The following is a 26638-nucleotide window of genomic DNA, read 5'->3' as shown; positions in this document are numbered from 1 at the left end:
GAGACAGACAGACAGAACCACACCTCCATCTCCTTCAGCACGGGGTGGTCTTCTATCCCTGGGAAGAGAACCCGCATGGCGTAGGTGCGATAGTCCAGAAAGGGGATGCCAGCCCCATCCAGGTCGTTGGTCAGCTCGTTAATGTCAGTCTGCAGCTCAGCAAAGGCTGGGGTGGGAAAAGCAGAATTAAGCAACACATCCCGGAGTCCCAGCACACAGCATTGGCACCCAGCCTCCACCACACACACACACCCCCCCCCAGCACCCCATGGGTGGGACCCCCCAGGCGTGAATCGGCTCCGCATCCCTCCCCACAGCAGGCTGTGATCACTGTCCTCATCTCACAGATGGAGAAACTGAGCTGCGGAGGGTGGGGATGACTTCCCCAGAATAAATCAAGTGGCAGATTTGGGAACAGGACTGCCAGGTCCCAGGGGGCTCAAATCCCCCCTGCTCAGCACTCACAGCCTCCCAGGGATGCTGGGGGCAGCGGGGAACAGAAAGGCTTGAACAAAGCCAGAGCTTCTGGGGGAAAACGTTAGCCTAAACCACAAGAATGTCCTCGTTTCTTTTTGACCTAAATACTACTAGAGAAGAGCTTGAACACACCCACTCCAGCACCTCCCGATCTCAGCAGAGGCAGCTGCGACTCCCAGGGGAACACAATGCGGGGGGGGTCCTGAACCTTTAATTGCACCTACAGGGAAAAGCTGACGGGAGAGGAGTCCTGGATATGCACCAGGGAAAGGGGTTGCAGGGGGGGAGAAAACCCTCAGAAAAATCAAATTAACGGCACTTTAAAGGGAGCTGAAAGCCAGGCAGAGGACTGCAGGCTCGTCAGCCTGATGAGAAGAAACAAACCGTCAGCTTGAAAGGCGTGCTATCTTATCTGTAACTAGTGGGACTAGAAAAGAGAAAAGGCAGGGAAGAGATTGTGCCTTTTAATTAAAAGCAGATCCTTTTATCTGCCAGCTGTGGAAGACAAGACACCATCCCCTCCACCAGTTCCCTCCCCTCTCCCTGTCACCAGTGCCATCCGCAGGCATGCGTAGGGATGGGGATTTGGGGGAGCAAAGGGTTTTTCTTTCTTTCCCCTTTTTATTATCTTGTTTTCGATGCCTGCTCCATCCACAGCACCTGGGCTGGTTGTGGCTGTGGCTGGCAGGGTCGGGGCCTTGGGAGCCAGCTCAGGGGGATAATGGGCAATTAGGTTTTATCAGCAGGATCATACAAGGAATTCTGTCCAATTTCAGAGCATCCGTCTGTCACGTAACGAGAGACCGACTGCCCGCTCGCAAGCAGCCCTCACTACCCTCCTCGCTCTCTTTTCTCCCGTTTGGAGAAATGGAGGGCAATTCCTTAACTGGAAAAATCCCCAAATCCCACCCAAAATGAGTTCGCTTCCTCTGACAAAGCTGCTTTGCCTGTTCCCATTCCCGCTCCGAAATGCAGCAGGGAAAGGGTGGGAGCACGCTGAGCCTTGGGACGGTATGAGACCCTGCAAGACTCCCACGTTAGCAGCACAAGGATCCCTCACCCTCTTTGCACTCCAAGGCCACCCGGGACTCCAGGTTGTCCATCTGCAGCTGGAGGCGTTTCAGGGTCCGGTCGGCATCTCGGGACTTGCGCTTGTAGGCGATGAGGACGATGATGATGATGAGGAGGAGCAGACCGCCCCCACCGCCGATCCCGATGATGGCGGGCAGGGTAAGCAGGCTGTCTGAGTAGATCTGCAGCGTTCCCGGGGAGAACTCGAACCCTCCAGCCTTAATCTGTGGCATGGCAGGGGAAAAAAAGGACCTGACGTCAGGGGGCACGTGCCCAGGGCAGCCCTCCCCACCGTGCCCGCTGTGCTGGGAACTGGGGGATGACTCCCAGCCCAGGGGAGGAAGGATGCAGAAAAACGCAGGGGTGGCAGGAGCTCGTCCGGACCAGCATGGCAAGCTTTAATGGGATGCAGGACACATGCTGCCAGCGTGCACCGAGCAGGCAGAGAGTTTGATGTCTCATTCAGACAACATTACAGTAACAGATGGGATGTGAAGCGAGTTCCCCCACGGGTGGGGAGCCTGGGGGGGACTGTGCAGGGTCCCTTTCAACCTGGCAGGGTCCTGGAGTGCGAGCACCACTGCGCTACAACCCCACAAACAAAGGAGCCTTCCTTACAGCGTGAGCTGGCACCGGGGGGAAGGGGTGGGAACGCCCCCCCGCCTTGGCACTGGCTGTGCCTTGGCACCCAGCAGGGAAGGGAGGTTGTTGGCAGGGCCAGCCAGGGCCACCCAGGGCGCAGGAACGCCCGGCTGAGTGTGCCAGGGAGAGGACAAAGTATTTGGTCCTACCAAATATGTAATTAGGGAGAGAGATGGCCAGGGAGCAGGAAGATGGCTCCTGAGGATGCTCCTGCACATACACTGACTATCTGGTCCTCATCCGAGGATGAGCACGCAGCAGGGCTGGTGCCGGGATAAAGACTGAACCTCTGTGACACGAGAAGCAAAGGCACCAGTGTCAGCACTTACCGTGACTTTGTGCTGGCCAGTGAGGTTGGGGGACTCACAGAGGAGCTGGGTCTCGGAGACGGTCAGGGTGCAGGGAGTGTCTCCGATCAGCACTGTGTAGTTCAGGCGGGAGTTACCAGCAGCCGGCAGGAGCAGGTTCCTGCCCTTTGAGGGAACAAGGAAGGAGATTTTCAGTTCTCATGCAATGGGGAATGTTTAAAAAAAACCAACATAAAGCAAATTCATGCTCTCGCAGTGCAGGACTTTGCCCCAGGAGAGACAAAAGGACACCTCCACAGAGGAACACGTCCCTACCCCTCTGCCCCCGGGTGCACGCTGCCTTACCTTGAGGATGAGGGGAGAGCTGGGCTTCAGCTCCAGCATTCCCGTGGGGCTGAGTGGCTCGAAGACAGGGTCCGGGTAGTAGACAAAGTTGGTGGTGTTGATGATCAGCAGGGCCTGGACATTATCCATGACGAAGCCAATCTCATCCGGGCGGTCACCAACCTCCGGAGGGCTCCGCACAGGGTTGTCGATGGAGGGCGCGTAGCACACCATGGTGGTATCGTTGTAGACGGTGCAGTTCTGCAGGAGGCAGAGACCGAGGTCAGACCCGGCTCCCGACAGGGAGGTCAGGATTGGACCCCACAAGGATCTCCTGCAAGCAGCAGCTCTGGACACAGGGTTTAGACTTGGGATCTCCTGTCCTGCGCTATTACATCAACAGGCACCATATTCCACCCCAGGGCAGAGACAGACTCCTGTCTGCAATGGAGGTGTGAGGGGTGGCAGGTGGGAGCTCACTGGGGACGGGCTTTTTCTGTCACTATCCTGCAGACTTCCCACCAACCTCCCATCAGTTTTGCACACTCAGATCTCACCCCTCTTCTGGCAGCACCTGGCCGGAGGCCCTGCAGGGAGATCGGTGCCTCTCTGAGTGGCAGCCCCTGGACCTCAGCCTTTCCATGCCACCACACCTGATGGGCAAGTGATGCACATTCCGCCCTGCATTGCAGAGGGACGGCATCCCTCCTCCTTGTGCTCTGCCCCCAGCCCCAGCCAGCACTACTTACATTCTCCCTTTCAGAGCTGCAATACTTGGCCCGGATCCTGGGCTCTTTGATGGTGGCCAAGTTGGTGCCAGTCACAGTCAGCAGCGTCCCACCGCTAGAGACATGGAGACAACACGTTAGGAGAGGCAGCTTGGCACTGGGTCCTCACTTCTGGGAGGGAAGCGTCCAACCTCACCAGCCAAATGCCCATCTGCCCCAGCTTGGGTGCACCACAATGCCCCAGGGACCTTTTATCCCACTCAGGTGTCACCACAGCCAGCAGGATCTGGCATTCACCACCACCAAATCACCTCAGCTGACCAAAGGGCCAACTAGAGATATAAAACCTGCTAATTAACACTGACATCCCATCCCGTCTTCAGGTTTGGGGTCTGAAGGCAGCTCCCAAGCTAAAGGAGACCAAGCGTCCACAATGGGAAAGCATCCGGAGGAGGAGGAGGTCCTCTCTGCCACCCCCTTCTCCACCACGCAGGCAGCAGGTGGCAGGGCAGGCTGAGCCCTGCTGGGTTTTCTCCATGGCTTGGTGTTAAAAGCCCCACAGTCCCAGAGAGCTCGGCCATGCCCCTGGGGAGCTCGCTCCTCATCAACACCCTGGGGAAGGTTTCCCTTGGCACTAGCGCTTAATGGATTCCTTCGCGTCCTCTCCAGCCAATTCAAACCTTTTAGAAAAATACGTAAACATTTAAAAAAATCCCCCAATAGGAAACATTTTAATTTTATTCGCCACCGCCAAATGTCAAGCTGAAATTAAGCAGATCCAAAGAGCTCTCTGCTCTTGCCCCCTGCCAGGCTGAGCACTGCAGGCCAGGAGTTAGCAGGACCCCAGTGCCAAGCCATTGCTCACGTTCCTCTCTCCTCTCGCCACGTCTCTGGAGCATGGCCCGGTGGCTATTGCAGCAGCACTGGGATGTACCCATCAGGAGGGGGGGATCCGTGCAGAAAACAGCCCCCCCTGTGTCCCACAAGCTCCCTGCAGGCACCCCTTGATTCACCTGTTGATGCTCCACTCGGGATCGATCTTCTGGATGGTGGGGTCCTCTGTGTAGTTGTACTTCACCTCCGGGTTGCTCAGTTCTGCCCGGTTGATGTTGATGAGAATGGGGGAGCCACCGGGGGTGTGCCCAGGGGGGGTCCTGCACCGGATCTCACGGGCGCTTCTCCTAGGGCAGAAACGCACAATCTGTCAAAGACTGGGCAGGAGAGAGGCGAGGGCAGCCGGGGCAGCGATGCTGCCCGTGAGCCCTCGGCCCCAGCCCCTCTCCCCTTCTGAAACTGTCGGGGGGAGGGGGGACGGGAAGAGAGAAAGGAGGAAAAAAAGAAAAAAAAACCCAAGAAATGAAACAAAAGGCAGCCGGGAAAGGCTGAGCAGCTCCTGAGCGTTCCCATCACGCGGCTGCTGCAAACAGCAGCGATTAGGGCTGATAACCAGTAATTACCGCAGGAAAATATTTAAAGAGCCGCTCCATTATCATCCTTAATCTAAAAATTATCCACTTCATGCCTCAGGGCTTCGTGCTTTTAGAGAAAAATCCACGTTCTTTGGGCTCTTCCTGCAGCCTCTGACACACAAAGGTTTCAGGGGGAGACGCCTCCGGCTGCCCATGGGGTTTGGCTCCTGGGATCCCTCCTGGCTCCCCAGCACAGGCTCCCAGCCGCTGCTCTATCTGGGAGTCCCACTGCCTCTGGAGGTGCCCGTCACCCATCCTCCGCCACCCTCCATGCCCCTCACCATGAAAAAGCACAGGGCCGTCCCCCGATGGTCACGGAGACGTTGCTGCCAGCGTTGAGGTGGCTGCCTTCAATGGCGATCCAGGTGCCACCAGAAAGAGGGCCCCGGGCTGGGACCACACGGGAGAAAGTGGGCGTCTATCAAAGGAAAAGAGCATCCCTGGTGTCAGACGGGCTGGGGACCGAAACCCATGTCCCCAAGCAACCCCAAGCGGGTGACAGGGCCGCAGAGGAGAGGGACCCATGGGGCAGCAGCAGGGCATGGTGCTGAGGGCTGGCAGTGCCAGCAGGACAGCAGGGAGGCAGAGCAGTGGCAGCCTTGGAGAAATTCAACCAGCATGACCCAACGCCCGCCCAGAGCATCCCCGCCTGCCCCCCAGGGAAACGACAGCCAGTTTTCCTGCTCGCCTGGAAAACCACCCCAAACCACCCGGGACCAGCCCGGTCCCCCAGCATGGGGCTTACCACAAAAGTGAAGCTCTTGGGGGACGTGGCCCGGTAGCTGGGCGAGCAGTCGCGGATGCACACTTCTACCCGTGCCTCGTGGACCTTGCTCGGGCTGGCATCTCCAATTTCACACACGATCCTAAGGGATGTGGGGAAGGAGCCCTCAGTGCCCTGGCACCGAGACACTCCCTGAGCCATGGTGGGGATGGACTGGCTTCAGAAAGCGGCAGATCTGGCACCAAGCAAAGGTCCCAGGTGCCAGCAGGGTTCATGAGAAACCAAGGTGGTGGCTGTTGGCACTGCCAGCTCTGGAGGGAGCTTCCCCAAAGCCTTTGGGCTCCTTCCAGAGTGACCACAACCACCAGGTACTTCTCTCCCAGTCCAGCCCAGTCAGTCTCATGTCTTCTTGCAACCACGGGCAGCATTTGAGCACCAGCACCCCAACCCCCATGTACCGAGGTGACCCGGAGCGCGCCCACCCCTCGCTGGGCACTTACTGCTCAGCGCTGATGTACTCGCTCTCAATGGGGATGCACATCACTTTGCCGACTCGAACGCCCCAGCGAACATCTTCAAACTTCAGGCCCAGGTTCTCTCCAGTGATGGTCAGACGGGTCCCTCCTTGCCTGGGGCCGGTCTCAGGTGACAGCTAGGAGAGAGCACCGCCTGTCAGCTGAGGGAGTGGAGCTGCAGGGACACCTCGCTCGGGCAGGCTGCAGCCCGGGCAGCCGCGGGATGTGAGTTACTCCCCCACGAGTGGTGAGGATAAATGCCAGCACATCTGCAAGGAGCACACAGAGCGGGAAAGACCTCCCGAATGACAGCCGTGCCCACAAATCCTCCCAGGAACAAGCCAGGAGATGCCAGATGTGTCCGAGCAGAGAGCTGGGATTTGGACACCCTGCTGCAGATGAAGCCACCTCACAGGTGATAAGGACACGGACGGGAAGGAGACAGGGTAGCATCAGCCACGGCTCCAGCTGAGCCAGCAAAGAAGCACGTGGATCTGCCCGGCTTTTGGCCAGGTCCCACGTACTCAGGGATGAGGTCCCCACGTCCAACATGTCCTCAAAGGAGAAAGCATTTCCACCAGGTCCCTGTGCAGAGCAGGCAGGGGGGAGAAGGGTTTCTCTCCACCGGCAAACCCTGTGCTGAGGCCAGCTGGGAAGGGAGGGCACCTCACCCCAGCGCCGTGCCTCATTTACCAGGATAATGCCCAATAAAGTGGACAGGTGTGGCCTGACAGACAGCAGCAGGATGAGGGATGAACGGAGGCGCGGGCCCACCGCTGCCTCCAGCCAGGCAGTTTTACACCAGCGCTCGCCAGCGCCGGGGCCCAGCGCCCACCTGCAGCGCTAACTGGGATGAATGGCAGGGCTGTGAGCCGCAGCTGGGACCGGGGACAGGGCTGGGTCACCGGTGACACCGAGATGGAGCAGGGGAAAAGGCAGCCACAGGCAGCAGGCAAAGGAGAGAGTAACAGGGTCTGGGTTGGTCCAGGAGGAAGGTGCGTCCTGACCCAGGGAAAGAGACCATTTTGTTGCAGGTGATGCCCCCCTCTGCTCATGCTCCTGCGGCATTGGCAGAGATCCCCTCTAACACCAAGAGGCATCTCTGCCAGTGCTAAGCCCAGCACCTGGACAGGCTCATGCTACGGCCATGCTCATGCCACAACCAAGCATGTGAGAGCTCTTTGCAATTCCTGGCAAATCTGGGTGGCTGCAACCCTGGGGCCTGAGCCAGCTGGAGCCTCCTCTTCCTCCTTTTCCTCCTCTTCACACAGGGCTAGTCCTGGATGCCAACCCCGCAGCGAGGAAAGACAGACAAGCAGAGGGTGGGAAACATGCAGCAGTGGACGCTGTCCACATCCCCAGCCCTGATGGACTGCGCAGAGCTGAGGACCATTTCTGCAGGGCCCCACTGCAGCCATCTCCCCTCTGGGGTTAACCACCATCCTCCGGATTTGCACCAGGCTGATCACCTTCAGCGTGCTCGAACAGGGGCAGCTGGTCCCCCCTGCATGCAGGCAGCCTGGGGACGTGTTCAGGGGCAGTGGCAGAGCTGGGACCAGTGCCCGGGGCCCCAGCTCCCGCCGAGGCAGCCACAGCTCACAATTTACATGGCAACAAAACTCTCCGGGGCTGCAGGGAACCACTGTTTGCCTAAACCCAGCTCAGCCCCTGCCCAAGTCCAGGATTGGGGCTCGTTATGGCAGCTGCAGCCAGCATCAGGTTGGGTCTTCCCCCTAAATCAAGCTCTGTCAGGGTGGCTGGCAAGAAGTGGCTGTTTGTTTGGCGTTTCTAAATGAACGTTAAAAGCTGCTCTGTCGCGTTAGATTCCTCCTCCTCCTCGGCAAAGCTGACAAGGGCCACGCGTTCAGGGAGAAACGAGCCCAGGAATGAAATGACATTGTTGGCTGCCCAGCGTGGGAAGGTCAGGGCTAAACAAGGCGTGCGGGAGGAGGGAGCTGGCAAGGAGAGCAGGGGCTGCCCCAAGCCTCGCCTTTCCCCCCTCCACTTCTGAACCCCCAGCCCTGACAAACACCACCGCTTTTCTGCTAATTGGCTTCACAGGGTCCTTTCACATCAACAGGCAAACGGCTCTGGTGGGTGCAAGCAGTAGGCTCGCTCCTGGCTCCAGCGGCCACAGCAGGGCCAGGAGGTGCCGAGGCCAAGGGGATCCCCCTTCCCAGGGGAAGGATATCGCTCTGAGGGTGACAGCCAGCACTGGGCAGGACCCCACAGAGGTTTGGAGGGGGCTTGTCCCCACCACCGAGCAATGGGTAAGTGATTCTTCACTCCAAGGGTGAAGAATCATGGTCATCTCCCAGCCCAGCCCCACCACCCATGAAGACACCTGCACCCAGCGGGCTGGGCAGGAAGGAGACTCCAGCTCCTCCTGAAATCACTGTAGGAGACTTCTCTTTTCCCCCACCACCCCACGCTGCCCTCTCCATGCCAGACTGCTCTCCAGAGTGTTTCCAAGCCTGCCTGCTGCCTGGGGTGCAGGACAGGGGTTGTGGGAAGCAGCAGGCAACAGGCAGGCTGCCAGAGGAGCATCACACCAACAGCTACGCACATCCACACTGACCACCAGCTCCCAGGGCACTAACACGGAGCGGCACCAAGGTCAAGCCCAACTGCTAACAGATCCATTTCTGCTGCACCTGCAATTACTGCAAAATTTCATAATGATTCAGGGCAGGAGAGCTGCCTCCGAGGCTGGACACCATCAGCTGCTGGGAAGCTGCTGTGAGCGGTGTGCATGTGGATGCCTGCAGCTCTGGCCACGCAAGCACAAGAGAACAGGGCACAGCCTTCAGCGAGGCCACTCCGGGCATGACCCGGCCACCATGGTCTCCACTCCCACCATCCTCAAGTCCAGCTTTGGGAAGTTCAGCCTGAGCATGGTGGGAATCCACTGAGGATGGGGAGCCCTGCAGCCCCGCACACAGCAGTGGACCTCCTCATAGGGATGCAAGCTCTGGGGCTTGACCCCACTCCCCCAGGAACGAATCCCTCCTCCTGTCAGCACTCTGCCAGCCTCAGGCAACTCTCTGCAGGCAGTACTTGCCGCAGGCAGGGCTCTCTGCAGGCAGGGATGTGCCTGGGGGAGGGGGCACCCCCCTCTCCCCGCACACCACAGCACGGGTACCCTGCAAGAGGCAGGCGGCACGGGGAAAAGGTGGGGAAAAGGCAGGACTCTCGTTTCCAGCTTCCATCAGATAAGACACTGAAACCCAAACAGATCAGATCCTGCGCTAAGACTCCAGTAATTAACACCGGCGAGGCCTGGCCAGCCGTGGGTAAACAGAAGGTATCCAGCAGAAACACCCACCAGTCCCTCCTCGTGCACTTGGAGCCTGGCCCGACAGTCACGTGAACATTAATATACGCAATCTTATTAAAAAAAGGTCGTAAAAGCTGTCAGGGAAGGGGGATGATGAACTACCGGCACGCATGGTGACAAGAGGAGGAGCAACGTGGAGCTGCAGCTTTCCCGGAATCCCCCGGCCATGTGCAGGTGGAGCGGTGGGAATCTCGGAGACAGGCCAGAAAGCCCAGTGCACGGGGGTGGTGGAGAGAGGATTTTAGCCTTGGAAATGGAAGTGGCAACAAGAGATGCTCAGTCCTAAACACCGAGTAGATTTGGCTGCTGTGAGGTGCCACCGGAAAGCCCCATCCCCATCTCCATTCCCATCTTCCATCTCGGTCCCCCAGCACGGGGCATCACCACCCGTCTGTCCCTGCGTACCTTGGTGATCTTGGGGTCGGTGCAGCGGCTGTTGCCGCTGCTGGCGTGCATCCAGCTGCTCTCGTAGGCCAGGCAGTGCTGCCGCAGTGAGCAGCGTCTCTCCAACACGCACCAGCCGCACTCGAAGCGCGGGTCAGCCTTGAGGCACAGACCGCAGCTCTCCCGCAGGGCCGAGCACTTGTACAGGTGGGCTGCAATGGCAGGAGGAGCATGGGGGTCAGCACAGTCCCCCCAGCCAGCAGGGACAGGGTTTTGGGGAGAAGGGCACCTGCTCTCACCACCCCCACTGCATGCATGCCACCAGCTCCCAGGTAGACAAACCCCCATGGGCAGGAGGCACCAGCACCCTGGACTCAACGCCAAGGCAGAGCTTTGGGATCTCTCCCAAAGCTTCTTGGAGAAAAGCCTCTTGTTTAGAAACCCATCTGACTGATGCAGCCGGAGCATCGCTCCCTCCCCCAGGGCACTAGTGCAAACTGCAGTCGGGGCAGGGGAGAGGGGTGGGCTGGAGCCCAGGGTGGGCACCGGGCCTCTTTCCCATCCCCATCCTATCCCTCACTCACCCTGGATGTTCTGGGGGTTGTCGATGACGAAGTTCCCGTTCCAGACCACGGACAAGTTGACCGGCAGGTCACTGATGTCGTTCCCTTCGTAGAAATACTGCAGAAGGGTACAGAAGGAGGCAGAGCCTATTAATAGATGAGGCAAAATGCCCCGGTGAGGGGCACAGAGAGGCATACAACCCTGTTATGTGGATGTCTCCCATCAACCCAGAGGAGAGGGATGGGGGCCTGCTTTGGACTTGCTGGCTGGGAACAGACAGGTCTAACAGCCACTGGTCAAAGCATTGGACACAGCACATGCAAATCAGTAGGCTGGACTGGCAAAAAAAGATAAATAAGCAAAACAGAGGGTTTCTAAATAGACCCAAAACCCATTAACACAAAGGTCTGAAGCTGCTGCTGCTGGGAGAGGAGGAAACAGATGGTGTCTCTGCAGCACACACATACCTCTCCACACCAGGTACCCAAGCCCTCCCCCATGTCCTCCCCACTCCAGGGATGCTCAGTCAGATGTTTGGGATCAGGTTTGGGATCACACTCGTCACTAGTGAAGCTCAGGGAGGACAGGCTGGGCACATGGCAGGAGCGGATTCGGTAGAGCCTCCCCTGACTCCCAGTGGGAAGATGTCCCCCATGGTCCCCTCCAGCCCCATCGCCCATAACACAATGTCATGAAGCTGCGGCCATGCAGCCATGGGTAGGACAGAGCCAGGCGCCAGCCTGGTGCCACGCCAACCCTCAGAAAGGTCTTGGGATAGCATCCCTCCCCTCCACCCACCGCCTCTACACTGCACCCCCAGCTGCTCTGCTCCCAGCCCCATGCTGTGCTTGGCCATCAGCTGTACCCTGCTCCAGGGGACCCACTGCATTCCCAGACTCAGGCCCCAGTACCTGCTGCTGTCCAGACATACCCACCTCCGTTGCTCCTTCCAGCCCAGCCAGCGCCTCCTCCCCACCCAAACCCCTCTCCCCTGCCTTGAAACCCAAGCCCCAGCCCCGGCAGCCCCATCAATATTCTCTACACAGCCCCTGCATGCAGGCAGAGAGGTTTAATCGATACAGAGGCAGGAAGGCAGTCGGAACCGTCCCTGACAGCTAATGACCTCCTTCGGCAAGAGATTCCCCGCTCCTCGCCCGAGAAAATGACAGGCGTGTCAGGAGAGATTAAATGAATGATTCATGGGTTGCTGGAGTTTGTTAGGGAGCGGCGGACACGCCAGCAGCGGCTCACCCGGCCGTGGGCTGGCCACAGCCCTGCCACTACCTCCAGCCAGCCCGAGCATCAACTTTCGCAGCCCTGGTGCCATACCTGGAGGAGCTGGCCTCAGCATCTCCTCCAGCACTGTCCCAGCTGCTGCCCCACAGAGCACATTCGTCCCTGCCAGCGCCAGGGACGACTCCGATGGGTCTGCTCTGCTCAACCCCCTCCACAGGAGGCAGGGACATGGCCCACGAGAGAAGCCAGCATGCCCAGGTGGCTGCAGGAAGCAAGAGATGTTGGGTCCTTCTCACCCTACCATCAAAGCTGGTCCCTCCCGTGCTGAGTCTCTCCCAACCAGACAGCATCACCAGCCACAGTCCAGCATCAGACGTGGCACCAAAAGGGGGCACACGTCCGATGTGAGACATGGCTATGGCAACGCACCCCTCCCTCGACCCTACAAGGTACAAATGAGAGGCTAAGCCTGGTCCTCGGTTGCACCTCCACAGCTTTTGGCTAGTGGTCCTATGCCCAGGGACCACCCCACCCAAGCGCAGGCTGGAGGACCCCAAAACGCAGCCCTGCCTGGGGAGGAAGGCTGCTGATGATCAACAGTTCTAAGGCATGAGACATCCAACTGCAAACTCAACCCTTTCTTGAGTGCCCAACAGTTCTACCACCATCTCCCCTCTATAGGAAGAGCCCCATCACCCCCCACCATGCAGCGTCTCAGACGCGGCACCTCTCACAGTGTTTGCTCAGAGGACCTTCAGCCACATCTCCACCACACACCATCTACGACCAGGGCCTCACCTTCCCCTATCCTACACCCACCCGAGGACATCCCCAACAGGACCATGATGAGGAGCTGGCCAGGCCCGCAGCAGTGAGCAGAGACCATCCCCTGGCAACAGGAGGGAGCGCGTGCTGGGGGAGGGCAGCGGCGGCACCGGAGCAGAATTTAGCTGTGACGAGCCACGTGGCAGCGTAAGTGAAATTGGCATTTTCAATTTGTACTCTGACATGTCTCATTTGGGGCCCTGGCATCTTGGGAAGGCATCCAGCCTGCAGCTGTCCAAAACACTTACTTGCATCTCTCTGCCCTGGCTGCTTTTGGAAATTAGTTCTTCTGGGAGGTGGGTTGGAGGAAGAAGAATAGGGGGAGAGGGAGAGAGAGCATTAACTCTTCATGCACCAGCCCTGAGACAGCACACGCACAAGAGACAGTGTCCCTGTGGGAAAGGACAAGGCTTCCCCTCCAAGCCACTGTGCTGAGGATGCTGAATTTGCCACAGCGTGGAGCTGGAGCGGATGGCGGGTCGCTGCTTCAGCAGCTGGGAGCACAGGGCTGCGTGAAGGGAAGCAGCAGGCAGGAGCAGGAGTTGTGGTTCTGGCTGGCGTTCGCGGTGTGGGATCACCAAGGGAACATGGGTAACAGTGAAAAACGTGTCCTCAGCATCTGCGCGTCCATCAGCAGTGTCACCTGCCCTGCAGAAACGGGCAGCGGGCCCGCAGCTTGGATGCAGTTACTGGTCCCTGTAGGGTGCCGGCACTGGAGCAGCGGCTCGGCTGCGTGCGGACAGGAGCTGCGGCTGCAGGGGCTCAGGGCTCAGCCTCCTAGGACGCCAAGATCCATCAGATCCCTCTCTAATTTCCAAAGCATCTCTTATGTTGAAGGACATTTTCAAAAGACCTCCCTGTAGCTGCTCTTGCCGTAACACGGGCAGGAAGGTGCCCTCTCCACCCACGGGCACAGCCACAGCCCGTCCGCAGCAGCTGAGCAAAGCAGCAGCCGCTTTCCGGCCCTCAAGGCCCCCCAGCCAGTGCAGATCAGGCTGGGGGGTGCTTACAAGTCTGTACATCCCATGGGATCCAGACAAGAGCCCACGGGCAGCCAGCAGGTCCCATCACGCTGGCTCCTCCCTGCTTCTGGCTAACACGGTGCTAAACATCCATTAAACACTTAAGTGTTATTAACTTCCCAGTTAATCAATTGCTGTGGCTGGCAGCGATCTGGGATGAGCCAGGGGAGGGGAGGCCAGGGTGGGTGTGAGCAGGGGGGTGCACCTACCCAGGCAGCCCTGCTAGGAGACCACCTTTTGCTCTACAAAGGCACCCAGAACCCCACGGCTGTGCTGAAGGCTGATGTGGCACAGCGGCTGCCGCAAGCACAAGTTATGGGAAAGGGACATTAGGTCTGGGAGCAAAAAACAGGCACAGCCCCAAGAGCAAACCAACAGCACCCAGAGGAAAGAAGCGTGCTCGCGCAGCATGGCCCACAGAAGGGGATGGCAGAAAAGATGTCATCGAGTGAGTCAGCAACAGAGACATGAGCTTCTCGGCTCCTTACCTAACCTGGCCAGCCTTTCCGTCCCTCTCTGGAAGAGCCTACAAGGTGAGCGTGGAAGGGCTGACAGAGGACACGCCAGCCCCACCGACCTGGATACAGCTATTCCCAGCAAGGTGTCCTTCTGCAGGGAAGCGGTTCAGGCAAGAGGACTCCTCACCAAGCCTTTCTCAAGGCTCTTCACCCAAAACTGATCTCAGGCATCTTCCCAAGTAACAGCCGACAACCTCGTGTGCTTCTCATGTCTCCGATTCTCACACCTGCCCCATCTCCCCATGGGGGAGATGCCCACCAGCCCAGCACAGTGCAAGAGCTGCACGTGCCACCTCCCCTGAAGGTCTCACATTTGGTTCTAGCAAGCCCACTGCTCACCTGTCCGCCGGCAGCGATGGGCACCAACAGCCTCCCAGCTCCCCTCGGGGTAAGGGATTCAGCACTCTGGGGAAGCGCCTGCAGGGAGCCGCACTCCCAGGGGACAGAGCCGCAGCCAGCGAGGAGGCACCCCAATTTTGGGGGTGGATCGCACTGACATGCACTTCAGGATGCTCCTGCAAGTGCCGTGCCAACTAGCCAAAGGCACTAGCCCTTCCCAGCCCAGTTGAGGCAGGGTGGCCCCTTGCCACGGGGCATCCATCGCACTCCAGCCACAACCTGCACAATCCAGCAGGTTAAGGAAGGGAGGGACCCCGCTCCCCAAGGAAGGCAGAGGAGGGGCTGCTCCTCTGCCCGCTGTGAGCAAACCCACACATCCAAATTTCCTTTGCAACCCCCCTCCCTCTCACATGCACCATCCCCCTGGGCTGCTTTTCTGGAGGAGCGCTTGGGCTGCAGCTGTGTCCTATTTTTCTGTAGTTGATGACCTCAACTCCTTCCCCGCACTACGGGGACGGCAGTAATGTACATCGCGTCTCGCCAGGGCTCAACTGCAATTCATCATTATTTTATCTGCTGGAATTTAATTGGATCCTATCAAACTCTCCTGATACTCCCTTTTCACTTTAAACACTGCTGCAGGAAAGATAAATGTAGGCACCACTAGGACGGAGAGCATGGCTTTGTTGGCAAACGGTGCTGGGGTTGTGGGCTCCAACCCTGTTTCCCTCTCCATGGCTGGTTAATTAGAGATACATATACTGGAGGTGTGCGGCGCTCAGAACACGGCATGTGTGTATGATTTATGTTCCTCTATAAATACACCCTACGCCTAGTAAAATACCGTCATCCACACAACAGCACAACTTGACGGTAACGCTTGGCCTCTGATTCTGGATCTCCTTTTGCTCTTTTCACATAAATCTCCTCCTTTCCTCCCCCATCACACACAAGCTTCTTCGCCTGGATTCCTCCTGCCTGAAATTTGGCAGGGTGTTAAGCAAGAACCCGAGACCCTGGGAATATGTCAGAGCAACACTCAGGCTCCACCACAATAAAAAAATACCCAGAAAACGTAAATCTACCAGGTCTTGCCTGCCTTCCCAGCATCCACACCTGGGGCTGGGCATCCCAGCCTCAGCATCTGTGCTGGTACCACTCATGTACCCACCCCACCAGCCCGGCTTGCTCCGCACCCGCATCACTTTGTCACGGGAATAAGCCACTCCTGGGTGAACATCCCAACCCGAGCCTGGCCAGAGGGGAGCAGCCTCCAGAGCCACAGCCAAAATGGGTGGGCAGGGTGGGCTGCCCGTGCCAGGGGGATCGGCAAGGAAGGAGCCAAAAGGGAGCCAGGGAGGTGACACAGCTGCTCCTCACCACGTGAGGCTTTGGTTAAAAGGAAAGGGAAATAATTGAGGCGTGAGGCTTAATTTAAAGTGCTGAGACGACAAACTCAAATGCTCATGGAAAGGAGATCGGGGTTCTTCCTATTTTTACATTTAAAGGGAAAGAGCAGCTCTAGGGCTATTTCAGCCTTAAGAGGAACATTCTGGAGAGAAAAAGCCAAGCCCTTGGCAGTGAGAAACACCTGTAGTCATTTTGCCAATGCCAGGACTAAATCGGATGAAGTCCAGTGTTACAAGCAGTAGTGTGGATTCGGGACTGTGGTACTTTCCAACAGCAAAACTGTTTATTTTTTGCAGCAATTGGAAGAATGAGCCCCGTTTAGGGATGGCAGATGGAAAAGAATGGGCAAAGGCAGGGATGCTTGGAAAATGAAACACAGTAGCATCATCCGCACACATTAAGAGACGGTTGACCATTTCTCCATCCTCCGCTGCAAGAAGCAAGCCTGGAAACGTCTGCCTCCAGAAGATTTAAAGTAACCAATTAACAAAAAACTAGTTTACTGGCAAATAATTTATTTTCTTAGTTAGGCCTGTCTTTCCTTTTTGCTTCTTTACAATGCATGTGGAAAACCTTTAGGGTTGCTTTCGCTTTGAAGAGCAGAAAGAGACCAAAGTGAGGAGGCAGAAAAGGGTTTTTTCTGCTTGCTTTTTGCCCTGGGATGTGTGGGGAACACTAGGCCTGGTCTCCCTTGAGTTTGCTGAAGATCTATTGGGTGTCTCAAATGATGTTTATAGTCGACACTCAAACCTTAATGAATGGACTGCTGAATATTTAACCAAGATGTCTTTTCTTCAAAGTGCTAACAAGTTATCGGAGTTTGACAAGCACTAAAAATAAACAAAAGACAAAGAGTTTTAAGCGGGCTTGACTTATTATCCCTTCGATTCACCCGCAATTCAGGAAAGCATCCCTAATTCCACAGAGTAATTAACCTCTTGTTTAGATCCCACTGAACTCCTGGAAACAAAGTGTGCTTAAATACCTTCCCGAGGTGAGGACATCCATTCCTCACTTGCTGGCTGGGAGGATGTCATCCTTTCCCTATTCCTCCACTCACCAGAGTGTCCTCCACACCAGGCAAGACCCGAAATCCTAACCCAAAAAATGAATCGCAATGGAAGAACCAGGCGGGTCACCGGTGGGTGACTGCGCACGAGCCTGAAGTGCTATCAGCCAGCCAGATGGACTGCAAAAAAAGATGGGGAGGAGACAAGCATCACAGAAGTGTGAATCTGAATCCCCCACACCATAAAGCAGCCTGGCTAAATGCCCTCAGACGTTAAGGCAGGTGAGCAGACCCTGAAAGCAAGACAGCTTCTTTTAAGCCAAAACTCTCTTCTTCCTTTTGTGAAGCCACCCTGCTCCTGAAAGCCAAGTCTCCTGTCTGAGACCACAGCCCCACATTGCTGCTGCTGCCCGCTCCCGTGCCCACGCAGCCCGCAACGCCTCCCACGTGCTCTCCGGCCGATTTGCTTTGCTTTGCTTTCCGGGTGTCCCTGGCAATTTTCAGGTCAAACGTCCAACACTGTCAGCCCAGGAGAAGGTGTCAGTCACCTCAGCTCTGTATGGGGACCGTACGGTGGGCAGGCACACCTCAAGCTGTCTCATCCCTTTGGAGAAGAGCTGCAGAGGCCATGCAGCTCGTGACACCAGTGCTGACAGCCACAGCACCCCTTGGGAAACACAGGCAGTGGTTTTTGCTTCCGCCTCTCCCACCTGCCCTGCAAGTTGAAACTTACTGGGGAGAAACGAGTCCAAATGATTCAGACTCCTGCTCCGAGCCCCACCTCCGTTAGGTAAAGGCTCTGCTCTGGCACAGGCACCTCTCCCCCGACACCCCGCAGGAGCCATCAGGCTGCCGCTGCCGGCACCATGCAGCTGTGCCACTTCTCTGTGGGGAGCATCCTGCAGCACACACCGTCCCAAACTGCTTTTGAATGAACTAAGCCAAACCACATGCTCAAGAATTGGGCAAGAGGGAGCTGCCGGCTCCACCAGCTGCAGGCAGAGGACACCTGGCAGGAGGCTGGGCTGGACGACGGGCTCCGGCCAGGCAAGGGCAGGGCCTCACAAGACTTCCCATGCCCCGGGCAGATGCGGTTTTGGCTCCCGGGTGCTCACACAGCTCTGTGCCCGGCCAGGGTCCCCGCAGGCTGGGCTCTCTCTCTGGGACAAAGAGGCCCCATTTCTTCCATCCTTTGCAACAGAGCAATGGTTCCTCCAGCCACAGGTGCTCTGGCAGTGGGGCCAGGCACAGACACATTGCAGAACAGCCCTCGGACAATCAAGCAGGTACCTGGTGTAACCGGCCTCCTGCCAGGACAAGGGCGGCTCGGCTGACCCCCAAGAAACCTCCCATGTGGCTGCGATGGAGGCAGAGCAGCCAAGCTTGGCTACCAGCAGCAACGAGACCCCAGCAAAGGGACCCGCACCAGGGAGATGTCTCTTTGCACACACGTCCATCACGTTCCCCTCGAAGCACTAACACTGAGACGTGCAGGCGACAGGCAAGACTGGGTCTGGGGACAGATCCACATGGGTGAAGCCCTCATGAGGGTCACTATTAACACCAGGGATAAGCAGCCAAGCCAGGTCTGCTGGGCAGCACTCCACCTGGCTTCTTTTCTTCCCTGAACGCAGCAGCAAGATGACAAACCTTTGCTTAAGCCGCCTTGCTAATGGCTTCTTGCAGCAGAGCCCTGCAGGCACCACTCTGGTCCTGCGCCTCCCTGGAGCCTGCACTTTGTGCCGCTGCCTGCATTCGCCTCCAGGCCAAGCACAGATCCACTGACAACATTTCCAGCCGGCAGCTCAGGACAGGGAGCATTTCTGTTCCTCACAAACCACATGTCGTCAAGAAAAAGCCCCAACAGCACAGCATCCCCCCGGCACTGCTGCCCAGGGCAGGAGGCAATGACTCGGGATGCTCCTCCTGCCCAAAGGCTCCACAGCCCCGAGAGTGCAGGAGAAGGGAGGGAGCCAGGGCTCATCTTCAATGGCTTCTAAATGTCACTCATGCCACCAAAGGACAAGGAAGCAGGGATCGGTGCTGGTGTTAGGCTGCAAATGAGCTTTCACAGTGTGAGTGATGGAAAACAAATTTTAAAAGGATTAAATGGGAGGGAGAAGGGAGGAGCCAGCTCCATGCAGACGAGGGCAGGTCGGTGCAGAGCCCAGTGGGGCAGCCGAGGAGCTGAGCAACACCAGCTCACGGAGGGGCTATTAACACCCTGGGTGGGTTTGCTCATGGGCTTGGTGCTCCCTGCAGAGGATTACTGCACAGCAAGGGGCACACACAGAGCTCACCGAGGGGCCGCAAAACACCCTCTCGCTTAGGGATAAGGCAACCAGAGAGCACAGAGCAGGCAGAGCTGCCTGCAGGAGAGAGCTTAAGTGACACAGCTGCAGGAAGCAAGGACAGAGAGGCAGGGAGCGAGGCACCAGCAGGGTTGGGATGGAGAGCAGGCACGCAGGGGGATGAGGTAGCTGCTGGTCAGAGCTGGGGATGGACAGGGGCTGCAGGGGAGGAGGGGAAGCGCTCATGGGGCTGACAGGCACGGCTGCATGCAGGGGAGTGTGTGCAGCGGGACACGGAGAAGGTATTAGCTCGATCCTGCCTGTAAAGTGGGATGGCTCAGTGTCAGGGGGAAGCAAAAGCAGGCAGAGGGGAGGGGGAGTCAAGGCTCCAGCACATCCGAGCCAGCTGGCTCCGGCCCAGGCAACTTTCTTCAGCTTTCCAAAGCCAATTTCCTTGGAAGTGCTCCTAAAGCCTGGCGCCTCCCCCGGGGCAGCTCTGGTGTTGATCTTATCCGGAACGACCCCAGGCAGCAGCCTCCCCGTGCACCTGGGGGAAGCGGGGGGGAGCCCACCCCGCACCCCACAAGCGCCAGAAACCCCTGTTACCTGCCCACGGGAGAGCAAACCCAGCCATGCAACAAGCCGGGAAGGTCCCACGGCAGGGCAGGAACGAGCAGCCCGCAAACGAAGCACACGCCGAGGCGAGCCACACACTCACAGAGGTGTTCTGGCACTGGATGCTGGTGCTGTTGAAGCGCAGGGCGGTGACACGGGTGGTGCTGCCGGGGATGTGGAAGATGCACTCGTAGTTGCGCTGGCCGGACTGCGGCTGGGGCAGGTTCTTGGCCGTCAGGGTGATGGGTTTCACCACGCCCACAGGGATGTAGATCTGGGTGGAGGGCAGGATTTGGGGGCAGTCCTGCAAGAGGAACAAGGGGCAGCCAATGAGAGGGGAATACCGCACAGCCTCCCCCAGCACCCCTGGGACCCCTCCTTGGCTGGCAGGCTGGGCAACGCGCTGCGAAAATACCACCCTGAGCACACGCTTGAGTAAATCCTTATGTGCAGCCAACCCCAAACCAGCATCTCATGGCTGCTCTGACCAAAGCCCTAAAGACAGAAAAGAGCAGCACAGAGGGATCTGGTGGCAGGGCAGCGAGGTGTTTTCCATAGCTCGTGTTGATCCAGGCGGGAAGTGGGGAGAGTATTCAGCTATAGGACCTGCAACCTAGCACTGTGACAGCAGCACATGTTTGGGCGAAATGACTGGTAACGAGATGGGCTTTCATGCCATCATTGCAGTCAGTAGGTTTCAGAGTTAACACCCACTGGGCTGTGCATTGTCAGGCTGCCCTCTCAGCCCTCCTGTTTCCCTTATAGCCTCCATTCCCCTTCCTTCACGAGTGGACAGAAGAGCCTTTTCCCCCTTTGACACTACAACGTGCTTCTGCAGTGCTGCCGAGAATCTGCTCTGCAGTGAATTTTGCTGCTGCTGCTGCTTCTATACGCAGTCAGCTCAAAGCAGCGTCACTCCAACCAGCCTGGCTGCAAGCTGCCCAGAAGACAGCACCTCCAGCCAGGGGATGCTGGTAAGTCCAAGCCGGGAAGGAAGGCAAGGGCAAGAGACTTGGCACCACCCTGCAAGCCCCCCACGCTCCCCAGGGAAGGAGCCGTCGGGAGGGCAAAGCACTCAACTTTTAATAGCCACAGGCTCCCAGCTGCTCCAGGGGAGCCGGTGAGCCCTGTGTGCAAAGCACAGGGGAGCAGGAGGGAGCAAAAATAAATGAGCTCAGGCAGCAAAATAGCTCCGCGGCCCCAGCGGGTGCCACTTCGGCAACAACAGCCTGATGCAATCCCACGCCGGCCTTGCCGATCCTGGTGGAGGTCTTGCACCTACGGCAGCATCTCCTGGAAGCGTCGGCTTGAAATAACATCAAGGGGGAATAATGTGTGCTGAAACGAGCTGCTCCAAAAACAGGAACGACAGCAGCAGCGCCAGGGGTGGACACAGCCACCCTCCTACTCTCACAAGGCTGCTGACAGCCATGGCTGTGGGGGCAGCTCTCGCCCCAAGGCCACCAGGAGCCACGCGTGGCCAACACTGCCCAGCTGCCTCCTGCCACCCTGCAGCGAGCCGGGCCGGACCCTGCACAGCACCGGGCTTTATCTCAGCTGGTAGGATTAATCTAACTTTCAAACGATGCAGAGAAATGAACAAGAAATTGATTCATTTAGCAAATATTGACAGAAAACCCCAGCTCCTTTTACTCTCCAAGTTTCCTGTTCTTCGAGAGCCCGTATTCCCCAAAAGCACAATTTTTAAGGGAAGACACTATTTATCTGCAAAACATGCTAAACAAAATGAAAGCAGTGAGGAACAGCAGTGACAGCCCCAACCCGGAGATGGCGACGGGGCTGGAACAGTCTGGGGACCCTCCGTGCTGCTCTGCCACCTCCCTGCTCCGTATCACAGCTGCCCCTCTGCAAAGCGGGGCTGAAGTTGCCTCCCCTTTCAGAATCAGGTCAGGGCTCACAGCAGGGAGACCCCATGTGCCCACGGCCATTTATAATGAGCGGTCCCCGCCGCTGCAAGGCGGCCGGTCTCCACTGGCTCAGGACCAGCTCAGAAGTGCTGATGGATGGAGATGTCCCCACCTGCTTGATCCCCCTCCACATTGCAGGGGGACCCTGAGGGTGGCACACGCCTTCCCTGTGGGGCACACACATGCTTAGCGAGGATTAACTCCCGGCTCACTCTCCAACACCTCCACCTCCTCATTTTTCCGTAATTATTACTGCCGGCCCAGCCAGGGCAGTGGGTAAGTCCGTGCCACCCCAGCTGGGCTCACCACGGATGCTCACAAGACCGGTGCACAAGGAGCACGGCAGGCCCATGCGTCCCTCTCCCTGCACAGGCAGGCAGGCTCGTTTTGCTGACTCGCAGTTTGAGCCAGAGCCGAGTCCCCCCACGACGTCACATGCTCCACATCTGCCGGCAGAAGTGTGTCATCCAGCAAAAATGTCAGCCTGCGCCCAAACAGGAAGCACCTGGTGCTGGTGGGCGCCCGGGGTGCCCGGAGGGGTGGGGGCACTAGGACAACTCATTTCCCCTACAAGCAATTCCAACCGCTGACAAAACTCACTCTGGCACTGCCTGGCACTTACATCCCTTGGGAACGCTCTGCACAGTCCACGGAGCTCCCCGTCCTGCCGAAAACAGCCCCCCCCGCAGCAGAGCCCCAGCTCCCAGGAGCAGGCAGCTACGAAAGGATGGGACGAGCAGAAAAGCAAGACCCTGACACACACATTCCCAAACATCGCACAACTTGGATTTTCTCCATTAAAACCGTTTTTCTAGCTGGATGAGAACATGACAAGGGTGTCCAGGTTTGCTTGGAGAGGTAAGAGCTTTAGAATCACGTTGCAAATGCTGCAGTTTGGGTTTCTCCGGCAGCTCCCAGCTCCAGCTGCAAGGCTGTGCCTTCAATGGAGATGGGGATGAAGGCAGTCTGGGGCTGGCTTTTGGCGGTCCCTCACAAAATCCTCAGCCATTCCCACTGGTGGCGGAATGAAGAAGAAACACAAGCTGAAGCTGCTTAGACTGAACCAACACACTTGGTCCCTGCAGGCCAGGAGCCTTTTACCCTCTGCAGCAGCTCAGCATCAGCAGGCAGCAGGGACTGTCGCAGGAGAGCAGCTTTTTGGGATGGGAGACTCCAACGTCCATCACTGATCACCCTGAGGCCACCACTGGGCACCCGGAGTGGGGAAAATCGAGCAGCAGCCTGTGCCACTTCATCACCCCTTCCCCAGCCCTGCACCCCAGAGCAAGCCACAGAGCAGGGCGATCTCCGGAGCCCAGGGTTCAAAGCCACCGCAGCTGGCGGGCAGGGACATCCTTCCTGCTGCCGCCGTTCCCAGGCACATTTACATGAGTGGTGGCTCCTACCCACGCCCCGTTCCTGCCCTGCCACCCCCAGAAATCCAGATGAACATCCCCTGCACGCCCAAGAGAGAGTGCCGTGGGTCACTCTCTGCGTTTTCCTACAAAACAGCCGCTTTCCCACCCAGAAAACCGTGGTGAACCACCCGTGGGAACCATCAGAGATGGAGTTATGCACTGCTGTTAACCCCCGTCCCTGCCTCTCCTGACCAGTGCCCACCACACTTCAACCAACGCAGACAGACCAAATCCTGCTTAAAATAACCCTCCCAGTTAGACACCTTCCCACAGAGGGGATGGGGCTGGACGTCCACCGTTAACTTGTCCAGCAGTGCCATGGGCTGGCACCGAGTCCCCCTCACCCGCCACAATGCCCTGCTGGGGACCGGGACTGGCCAGGGATGGGGACGGGATGTCTCATCCCAGCCCGGACACACAGCCCACAGCAGCGGCTGGTCTGAGGGTGTTTCGCCATCTCCGCCGGGAACTGCTGAGGCCACACCAACGTGCAAACAGGCTGAGCCAGGCGCTCCAAACCTCAAGCCAGGCACCGCTCCAGGTCCCAGTGTGGCCAAAAAGGTCTGCCGGGGGACAGCCTGCCCGTGCTCAGGAGTGACACAAGTTCCCAAGCAGCTGGTCCGTGGGAGAGCTGCATGCGTCCCAAAAACAACACCCCTGGGGGGTACAGCCAGATGCTTCTGGGTTCACATGGCAGGGAAGGGGGAAAAGCCCAGCAGCCTCCCCCGTGCCCTCAGCGAGGGGAACAGGCAGACAAGAGCTGCTGGGCTCCAGTGGTCTGGATACCACATGTCGCATTTGCAGAAGCAACGCCAGGGCTGGCTGGAAGCGTGACCTCAAGAGCAGGCCTCTGGGATGCCTGGGACAGGCCGATTCCTCACTGGATTTCTTCAGGGCACAAGCTGGGAGAAAACAGCTTTTTCTCATCTTTTCGTATGTTACCGAATCCCTCCTCCTGTGGGGCCGCTGGGCTGGGCTTGTTCTGGCTCGTGCATCACATGCTCGAGTACCCGTGAGCACGGTGCAACCCCCTTGCACTCGGATGGTAACTCCAGGGAGGTGAGGGATGGTGCCAGAGCCCGGAGTTTGGCCGTTTGGTGGAAGGGGCAGAGGAAAGCCACTGCTGCACCATCCGAGAGGCATGGAGCACTGGCGGCGGGGCTGCAGCACAGCCCAGGCAGCTGCATGCTTGCCGGCGGTGGAGGGGCAGGAGGGGCTGTTTGACGAGCAGAGTCTTGTTCCTGGCACTCGCCTGTTGCTGTGCAGAAATGGCAAGCGCCAACCCCACCTGCCCATGTGTGGGAGCGATGGTTGGGCTTTTCCAGCTCTCCCAATGCACTTGGCTGAGAGGCAGCTTCGCTCAGCTCCACACCCAGAATAAGGATCACAATGAGAGCCCAGCAAAGCCCTGTTCAGGGACACCACCACCTTCTGCAAGTCCATCTGCTCCTGAAGACCACGGAGGCTCCAAACTGCACCCAAGTATGAGACCCAAGCAGATCTCTCTGCAGGTTGCAAAGCCCAAATGTTCCCCCGTAGACACAGCAGCTCCCCTGGGAAAGGCAGCAGGACCAGGTGCTCCAGTTTTCCACAGGGATGTGGTGGGTTGACCCTGGCTGGATGCCAGGTGCCCACCGACCCGAATCAGCATTTACTGTAGTGCCAGCGGTTGCTGGCCAGACCTCCAGACCCAACCCAAACAGCCAGCGATGCCACCACAGGCTGGGAACGCCGGGACCTCCTGCGAGCACCCTGCCAGTGACAGGTTTCCCCGGTGGGTGGCACGGATGCTATGCAGGATGAACCCCCACAAAAGAACATGTTTCTTAGCAAAGCATTTGAGACAAAGAAGGTGTGAGGTGCAGTGAAACGGTTTGTTTTACGGATTTCAACCTTCCCCTCTCTGAAAACAAGTTGTTCCGCAATGACAGTTCAAGCTTGCTCCCTTCAAAAAATCAAAGGAAAACGCTTTAGCGTCTCTGCCTTTGTTTTTCCCTTCATTCAGCCTAAAGTGCTCTTGGCTGCGCCTGGCTTCCCAAGCAGCCTCTCCACAGTGGCAACTCCTCAGCCGACACAGCCCCTCCCCACTGGCACACGGTCCCGGCAGCACTTCCCACTCCTCCCTCACTGCTTCCCAGGCAGCCCCAGCACCCTGGGCAAGGTGGTGGGAAAGGCTTCCAAAACAGTTTGCCCTCTTCTAAACCCTTCCCCTTAGGGCAGGGGGTCGTGACAGGACCGGGACAGGAGAGGGGAGCCGGCTCGTGTCGCCTTACCTCAGAGAGCTTGACGCGTCCCTCCAGGAAGGAGCAGTCGGCAGCGTTATGGGTGCAGATGTGGCGGTACTTGCACCAGTGGCAGGGGAAGGAGCCATTCACGCAGGACAGGCAGCTGCGGAGAAAGAGAAGCAGTCAGCATTAGGGCAACGGCGAGGCAGGGTCCACCAGGGCACTTCCCGGGATGCTTCTGTGGGACAGCATCCATAGGTGATCCTGTATCTCTGACCCCTCATGCACGGGGCAAGGGCTGTGCACCAGCAGGCTGGGAGGGGAGATGCCTGCACACGCCAGAACCCCCGGGCTTTGCCCACAGCAGGGCGAGGGGAAATGGTCTTTCCGGCACCACAGGGTTTGTGCCCCAGCCAGGCCAGCCACGCTCCCTCCTCCGCTTGGCAAGCTGACCCTGCCTGCCCTGCTCCTGGGGTGGGGCCAAGCTCCAGACTTTGGGAGCTTTATTTGGGTTCGCTGAAAGGCGATTTTAGCAAGAGGTGGCAGAACAAGGGCTCTGCACCGCGGGGAAACAGGGGAGAAAGGGCCAGATTAATGCACGCTCATTGAGAAGAAAATTATAACTGGTGAAAGGTTGGGTCAGATTAACATTTCGGGACTGTAGCGCTTTTCAGCCGCTCACAATAGGTTGTGTGTGACCCCCTCCCTCGGCCCCCCTCGTCCTCAGCCCTCCACAGCCGCGCGTGCGTGTGTGCGTGCGCTTCCACCCCCTCCCTCCAGCCTGCAACATTTCCGTCTCTCTCCCCAGCCTCCTCTCCAGGCTCTTTGTGCGGTGGGATCGCGCATGCCCCCCTCTCCCCACCTCTCCTGGGGGATGCCGGGGGCACCCGGGGATGCCTGGAGCCCCATGCCCTGCTCTGCAACCCTCTTCCCGAAGAAACAAGCCACAGGGACCTGGTGCCTCTTCCCCACACGGGAGCGGACATACAGTCCCCCCCCCTTGTGCAACCATCCACACGAGCAGCACCCCAACAGCCTGTCCCCTTGCTAACCTCCTGCAAAAGCACACCCTCCCAGCACCATGAGGCATCCCTGTTTGCAAGCACAGGGGATCCCACGGAGGCCCCCGGCCAGAGGGCAGCTTTCAGTGCCCTCACCCTCTGGGTATGGAGGGGGCCGAGCCCTCCCTGCCACGCTGTCCCAGGGCAGCAGCGAGGTCCCACATTAATGCAGCGAGCCTTCACGGGGCAGGTATGCAC

At 58.2% G+C, this 26638-nt stretch overlaps 1 protein-coding gene across 1 annotated transcript in view; it reads right to left on the bottom strand.

Moving 5' to 3' along the window:
- PLXNA1 (plexin A1) overlaps positions 1–26638 on the bottom strand; it is a 119939-nt gene that overhangs the window by 27093 nt on the left and 66208 nt on the right. Inside the window, exons 9-21 of the mRNA XM_076346395.1 lie at positions 25428–25542; positions 19912–20112; positions 10564–10660; positions 10001–10191; positions 6244–6395; positions 5765–5885; positions 5301–5437; positions 4564–4731; positions 3572–3665; positions 2844–3083; positions 2520–2663; positions 1538–1772; positions 24–166 (exon numbers count right to left, since the gene is read on the bottom strand). Of these exons, the coding sequence (XP_076202510.1) occupies positions 24–166; positions 1538–1772; positions 2520–2663; positions 2844–3083; positions 3572–3665; positions 4564–4731; positions 5301–5437; positions 5765–5885; positions 6244–6395; positions 10001–10191; positions 10564–10660; positions 19912–20112; positions 25428–25542 (2038 nt within the window). The remainder of the gene's footprint in view (positions 1–23; positions 167–1537; positions 1773–2519; positions 2664–2843; positions 3084–3571; positions 3666–4563; positions 4732–5300; positions 5438–5764; positions 5886–6243; positions 6396–10000; positions 10192–10563; positions 10661–19911; positions 20113–25427; positions 25543–26638) is intronic.

This window comes from Aptenodytes patagonicus, chromosome 8, assembly GCF_965638725.1.
Source record: "Aptenodytes patagonicus chromosome 8, bAptPat1.pri.cur, whole genome shotgun sequence".
In the NCBI taxonomy this organism is placed as follows: Eukaryota; Metazoa; Chordata; class Aves; order Sphenisciformes; family Spheniscidae; genus Aptenodytes; species Aptenodytes patagonicus.
This window is presented reverse-complemented; position numbering and strand designations above follow the sequence as displayed.